Source organism: Gymnoscopelus braueri, assembly GCF_963280865.1.
Source record: "Gymnoscopelus braueri genome assembly, chromosome: 3".
NCBI lineage: Eukaryota > Metazoa > Chordata > Actinopteri > Myctophiformes > Myctophidae > Gymnoscopelus > Gymnoscopelus braueri.
In genome coordinates, this window is record NC_137612.1 from 3930546 (window position 1) to 3938196 (window position 7651).

The following is a 7651-nucleotide window of genomic DNA, read 5'->3' on the forward strand; positions in this document are numbered from 1 at the left end:
ACTCCAAACACATTCCTGGAGGTGAATATGTCTTTCTCTTTTTGTCTCTCATTCTACGTCTGTCCTGAACTACCAGAATGTTACTACTAGGCCTGCAAACTCATGGAGGAGGAGGGCAGGTGAAAATCTACGGTGACAAATTATTTTGTGACATAGCTGTAGCAAACTACAAGCCTATCTAATCTACTCACACCTTGACTAACCTGTAAGAACTGTCTCAAAACAGTGTCAGCCGTCTTTCTATGGGTTTTTATAAATATTGAACCAATGAAAGGTATTAAGAGCTTGTGACTAAATAATAACTACATTTGATCCATTGGAACACAGGTTCTTTTTTTCCCCCATTTTCCTCAAAAGTAAGTTTTTGATATACAAGGTTTCCCACCCGACGACATTTTTAGTAGGCTACTACTAACTGACTGTCACTGGGTTGGGTTCAATCAAGGACACCCCTCCTGGTCAGATGGTGTGAGTTCACCCATTTGATTGGATGGCCCTCCTCCATGTAGCTTTCGTTTTGTTTGGCAAGGCTGGTTCCACACAGTTCAAGAGAATGCCATATTGAGTATTCAAAACAGCACGATTTCAGCAAGAGGCGGTGAGGTTGCAGGTCTGTTTTAGCAATAATAATAATAATAATAATAAACCTCCACAGTAAGGTGTGTGTGGCGTGCGGCTGCAACTCCGTTGACCACGCCCCTGGAAGTGATGCAGACGACGACCAGCGAATGGGGCGCCTGCTGACCGACTCACCGTGCTCCCATTTGACGGCCAAGGTGAAAGGAGCCGGGGGCCTGCGTCTGTACAAGAGGAACAGGATGACAGTGACCAATCCTGTAGTGACCCGCAAAGACCCCTCCTTCAACACCACCTACTATGATTGGACTCCATTTGGACTCACTCAGAAACTGGTCAGAATCCTCCTATCCTCTCCTCCTTTTAGATGCGTATATAGGCCTATAAGGCCATGTGTCCACCGAAGCATTCTGTTCCAGTTGACAACTAAACGCACGCACTATTCTAAAACACTCATCCAAACGCCCAAAGTTGAAATTATGCTGCTGGCATTTCCAGCATAGTATAAATATGCGGTGCTCCCATTGAAAACTATTAAAAACATACGCTGTGCTCAGGACAAAAAGCCTTAGTGGACACATCCCCTTAAAGTTGAAATATTCTCAACTTTTAGCACCGCACAGTGCTTTTAACCAAGAGTGCGCTTGCAGCCCAAAAAAAGAAAGGTTCTGGAAACAACCCCTGTTTGCACCTGTAGTCTTGGTGTGATCGTCCCTGTAGTGGGCCTATATGCCCTATATCCTCCTCCTATCATCTAACCCTCCCATATACAGTACTCCATCCTTCTCTTATATAGCCATACTCTTATGTCCTCCTCCTTTATATCGAAAAATTGCAGAAACCTCTGTGTGTCTGTCTGTCTGTCTATCTGTCTGTCTGCCTGTCCTGGGCATAACTCGAGCACTGTCTCACCATTTGACCTCAAAATTGGCATGTGTGTCGCAGATGACCGGATGGTGTGCAGTGCGGAGTGGCCAGTAGGACCAACGGTGTCAGAGAAATGAAAAACCACGAATATATCTATATCTGTCTGTCCACCGGTCTGTGTAGGGTGTGTTTGGGGGGCGTGTAGGCACCGGCTCCCCTGATTAGCCAAACCCAACCCGTCGGCTTCACAGAATGGTGGAGCTGTGGATTTGTGCCGCTACGCCAAAGTGTTAGCGTGTCCAATGGGACTCCATTAGAACTCCAACTATTGTATATTTAGTCGATCGATCCCATGGTAGTGGACACCGCGCTGGGTACAACGGCATCGGGTACTCTGACAACAACGGGTACTGTATAAACGGGTGGGTCATGCATCCCAACTGGCATGGTTCCCGACTTGCATTATTCCCGGTAGGCCAGTGCCCGTTTATATAAATAACCTGTTGATTGTAATATGTAACATATTGTACTATATACTGTACATATTAGTGCTGTGGTAATGGGTACCACACTGGGTACTCTAACAACGGGTACAGTGAGTCCGATGACAGGTACACAGTGGTGGAAAAAGTACTCAAATTCTTTACTTAAGTAAAAGTACCAATACTGCAATATAAAAATACTCTGTTACAAGTAAAAGTCCAGAATAAAAAATGTACTCGAGTAAAAGTACAAAAGTATTGGCATCAAAATGTACTTCAAGTACCAAAAGTAAAAGTACTAAATATTTGAAAATAGCCGATCTACAAGCTCACAACGCGTCGCGATGCGACGCGTTGTGAGCTTGTAGATCTGCTATTTTCAAATAGCCTAGGTATAAAATAGGGTTAAAGTGGTTAATGTATGTTTCATTATATCATAGTTTATATCTGAAAAGTAACTAGTAACTGAAGTTTTCAAATAATTGTAGTAGAGTAAAAAGTACAATATTTGCCTCTGAGATGTAGTGGAGTAGAAGTAAAAGTACTGAAAATTGGAAATACTCAAGTAAAGTACAAATACCTCAAAATTGTACTTAAGTACAGTACTTAAGTAAATGTACTTAGTTACTTTCCACCACTGCAGGTACAACAGGTATTGCATAACCGGGTGGGACATGCATTCCCAACTTGTGTCTTTCCAGACTTGCGTGGTCCCTGAGTACTCTTCCATACTTCTCCTATTAACCTCCTCTCCTCTCCTCCCCTCTAGGCTATGCAGTACATGGACTCACTCCCAGAGGACAGGCGAACGATCTCAGGGACAGAGGGGTGGTTGTTTCGGCGCAGGCAGCTCCTTGGACAACTACCTGTCTATGATCAGGACCCCATGAAGTGTCAGAGCCTGACCAGCGAGGACGAGGTTGGAAGGACAATGGATTACATTATATCACATCACAGCACAAAGCAATCCATCATCACATCACATTTCAGTACAAAAAATGACAATACTTTGCATTACGTTATGTTGCATCGCATGACAAAACATTACGTTAGATGATATTTTCTGCAAACGTTTTCAAGCGGCCAACTCTGGTAGTGCAAGTTTGGGCCCAAAACATGAACGAGCCCGTCAGGCTCGACCAATGAGCTCGACTCACAGGCTTGTGCACAAAGGTAGTTTGTGACTTATACAGACGAATAAATGACATGAATGCACATTCTTATGGGCCCGCCCATTATTATTATTATTTTAGCTCTACATTTGGGGGCCGTGTATGCACCGGCTTCTCTGATTAGCCAACCCAACCCATCGGCTTCACAGATTGGTGGATTTGGTGGACGTTTGTGCCGCTAGGCCAAAGTGTTAGCATGGTTTAGTTGAACTCTACAATAAAATACTGCCTGTGCTCCTCTCTCCTTCTAGATCTCCTCCATGTTGTTGTTCGTGAAAGGTTACAAGCAGGAAGTGCTGGGCGTGGGGGAGGTGTCCCTGCCCACTGAGGGAGGGGCTCTTGCAGAAGCAGCCAATCAGAGGAGAGCAAAAGAGACCAAGGATCAGGGCAGCACCAATAGCAAGGCAGAACTCCCAGGCCGGGGACTAACCAATAGTGCTGCTGGCTCTACCAATGGAGTGCAGAATCCAGACATCACGTCTGAATGTGTGAGAAACATACTCAAAGTTATACAGATAAAGTGTCAACATTATTATTATTATTATTAGATCCTGACATTTCATGACATGGCAGTCAAGTTTGTCAGGGTGGATAAACCTCTCCTCTCCTCTCCTCTCCTCTCCTCTCCTCTCCTCTCCTCTGTAGTTTTGTACCGGTTGTCATGGCGAGTTCACAGACGACTCTCTGGTTGTTTATGCCGAGCGTGCTGGTTACCATGACTCCCGTTGGCACCCTGGCTGCTTCCTGTGTTCAGAGTGTGGCCAGGGATTGGTGGACCTGGTGTACTTCTGGACTAATCAGAAGCTGCTATGTGGCCGACACTATTGTCAGTCTGTCTGGCCGCGCTGCTCTGGGTGTGATGAGGTGAGACACACACACACACGCGCACGCACACACACACTCACACGCGCACATGCACACACACGCACACGCACTCACACGCACGCACGCACGCACGCACGCACGCACGCACGCACGCACACGTACGCACATACACACACACACGCGTGCGCACAAGCGTATTGGGTGTGTATGTACACACAAACACAGAACACACACGTGCATTGTCTGCATTCACTCCTTAATAATCACTAACCTTAATTTTAAACTTAACATTAAATTAAATTGAACCACAACCACTTGGAAAGTGAAGACCTTTTAGACCAATATGTATGAATGTACCCGTTCTGTTTACATTTCTGTCTAATAAAGCATTCAATCAAACCAAAGCGATGACCAAAGCTCCTCTCCTCTCTTCTCCCAGCTTATTTTCTGTCAGTCTTTCCATTTGGGGACAGATGGACGGACATGGCATCATGACCACTACTGCTGCTGGCGCTGTGGACAGAGTCTGGACACACCCTGTATATGTGTACAGGGGTGAGTTTACAAGCAGACATACTGTAAAACCTTGTAATATCAGTCCTGATACGATGGTAGTTGTACCAATGGAGGTGTAGTATATAATAATAGTGGTCGTAGTAGTAGTGCAGTAGCAATAGTTGTAGTGCTGTAGTAGTAGTAGTAGTAGCTGTGTGGTAGTAAAAGTTGTAATAGTGTAGTTGTAGTAATTGTAGAAGTTGTTATATTAGTATACTGTAGTAGAGGAGAAGTGGACATTAAACAGCTACATGCTACCTATCAATCATGATACATAGGTGTATGCCTGTAAAATAATATTTTGAGAAGTTTTCAAATATGATGGAAATGTTCAATGTGTGTGTGTGTGTGTGTGTGTGTGTGTGTGTGTGTGTGTGTGTGTGTGTGTGTGTGTGTGTGTGTGTGTGTGTGTGTGTGTGTGTGTGTGTGTGTGTGTGTGTGTGTGTGTGAGAGAAAGACAAAGAGAGAGACAGATGTTGACATTAAAGACACACTGCAAATCCATTTGTACACTCAGAGTTAAATCAATACTCAGGATTTTACAGTGTAGTATAAGAGAGAGAGGAGAAGTCACAGAGGACAAGTATTGCACTCGTTCTAAAATAAATATTTAGTGTGAGACTTAGTGCAGTACTTAGCAAAGTACTTAGGGAAATGCTTAGTTGAATGACTGCGGCTTAAAATACATAAACATTGAGACATGAGCAACGTGAAGTTGTGGTGTGTTGTTGCATTGTTTGTTTTAAATATTACAATGTGACCCCCGGATCATATAACACACTGGATTAGGAATTGATTGATTTAGCCGATAATGTTTGTATGAACACAGTTTCGTATAGACCAATACTGGATACAAACAAAACAAAACAATTAGAAGAGAGCAATTTAAATCAGCTTATTTCTATATAAACAGTTTTATGTTGAATTTGAATCATTTCACTTAAGATAGACAAAAGACAAAGCTAACATAGTATTGAGGAATATTTTAACACATGATTCGTTTACATGGACAACTATGTTGAAGAATGAATCAGCATTTGTCTTCTTGCAGAGAGAACACGAGAAGAGAGAGAACTACTCAGTCACTTTAAGAGCATTCATTTATAACGTGAAGATTTATGGAACTGGACCTCAAGTAAAAAAACAACAACAACATGAATAATTGCTGATGATAAAACACATCTTAAAAATTAATATTGCTCTAAATTCTTCTCTTTCTTCTCAACATATATTTTACATATCGCCCCCCCACCCCTGCCCTGTATAAATTGTGTGTGTGTGTGTGTGTGTGTGTGTGTGTGTGTGTGTGTGTGTGTGTGTGTGTGTGTGTGTGTGTGTGTGTGTGTGTGTGTGTGTGTGTGTGTGTGTGTGTGTGTGTGTGTGTGTGTGTGTGTGTGTGTGTGCGTCTGAGTGCATGATATTAAAGAGATGTGGATAAATTATGCATGTCATAGTTTTGATGAGTTAGAGCCTAGCCAATACTGGATTTGGGGGCCGATACCGATAGGTACAAAATTCAGATATCTGCCTGTATTCTTATATACAGTACAGTTACAGTATATACAGTCTTTATATTATCACACAGTTTTGCAATGATCCCTCAAATGTGGTTTTCAAACTTGTGACAAAGATATGTTATGGAGGCAAGATATTTTACAGTTTGACAGTAAACGTCATTGTCAAAAATGACATCAGTGAGTGTACTGAAACCGTAAACTTCACTGGGAATTTAATAATTAGCCTAAGCATCTTTACTGCGTTTTGTAAAAAAATGGTTTTCATATTGGTGCATACTGGACAACATACAGTATATGGCTATACGCCATTACCGATATATTCATAGGCAATATTGGCTATAGCGACCAATAAATTGGTCAGGCTCTAGACATTTTCTCTAAAATATAGATTTTCGTGTTTATTTTGAAACATGAGATTTTGACTTTCCGTATAGTAGGCAGGCAGGCAGAGAGACCGAGTAGTGAAAAGACAAGCTAGTGTTTGGGGTGTGATTATAATGTATAATGTTTTTGTTGTTGTTGTTGTAGGCGTATTTTTGTGAAGTACATTTGCACATTATCTGAAATTCTGTTATTTATCTGAATCTGAATCTCTCACAGTAGGTTTAAACCTGTTGCTCAGAAATGGTAGTTTCTTGGAAACTAGAAAATATGCCCAATAGAACAAGATTTTGAACCTAAATCCCATTGTTATCATCGGGTGAACCGGAATGTATGCCCGATGAGTCAAAATTTGAGGAGAAAAGCACGACAGAGAGACAATTTTTAGAGTATAGAATTGTTTTTCCCCACGCTATATTATAATCTCTTCGGTTCAGAGCAATGGGATATACTATAGGTTCAAAATCTGCAAAGTTTCCCTTTAATGATGCATGCGACCCATTATCTTCTTTTTTCAAAATTATTGTGGTGTGGTGTTGTTATGTAAATTAAAGCTGCAATCCTTAACACATTATGTTTTACCAAAGCGAGCTCCACGATTTCTACTTCTGGGCACAGGAGATATTACAGTTTGGTCGGGTAAACAAGGATATACATTTCTCAATGGAAGAGCAGGGAGACAGACCACCAGCAACCACTATACAGATTGGTTCAAATAACATTTTATGTACTAAAGAAGTTATGGATTGCAGCTTCAGAAATTGTGTGTGTTTTTGGGGCAAGCCAGGGGTCAGTTGCACCACCTCACACTAAGTTCAAACTTAGCCTAGTTATAGCTTAAACACATTCAATCCGGGGACACATCTCTGTCATTTTAGATTTCTTTGGCAATTCAAAAATAGCAGATATACAAGCTCATAGCGCGGCACCGAGTGCAGCACCGAGTGCTGCGCTATGAGCTTGTAGATCTGCTATTTTTTGAAAAATCGTGAAAATGAGTGCAAATATATATTTTTAAAAAATTTATATATTTAAAGATTCGCACAAATTTTCACATAAAAAAACAAAAAATAGCAGATCTACAAGCTCATAGCGCGGCACTCGGTGCCGCGCTATGAGCTTGTATATCTGCTATTTTTGAATAGCCAAAGAAATCTAAAAATGACACAGATACTTTACTACCAATGCTATAACTAGGCTAAGTTTGAACTTAGTGTGAGGTGGTGCAACTGGCCCCAGATATCCTGCTCACAGTCAGCCTCCTTGGTGGAGTTAA

The 7651-nt window shown here is 41.9% G+C and overlaps 1 protein-coding gene across 3 annotated transcripts in view; it reads left to right on the forward strand.

Annotated features, from left to right (window-relative positions):
- Window positions 1–6049, forward strand: part of lmcd1 (LIM and cysteine-rich domains 1) — a 12030-nt gene extending 5981 nt beyond the window's left edge. For all 3 annotated transcript variants that reach the window (XM_080424648.1, XM_080424646.1, XM_080424647.1), the window contains exons 2-7: window positions 1–21; window positions 656–911; window positions 2695–2844; window positions 3349–3585; window positions 3743–3961; window positions 4362–6049. The exon at window positions 1–21 is cut by the window's left edge and continues 110 nt beyond it. In XM_080424648.1, coding sequence (XP_080280774.1) covers window positions 1–21; window positions 656–911; window positions 2695–2844; window positions 3349–3585; window positions 3743–3961; window positions 4362–4481 — 1003 coding nt within the window. In that variant the 3' untranslated portion in view covers window positions 4482–6049. The remainder of the gene's footprint in view (window positions 22–655; window positions 912–2694; window positions 2845–3348; window positions 3586–3742; window positions 3962–4361) is intronic.
- The last annotated feature ends 1602 nt before the right edge of the window (window positions 6050–7651 follow it).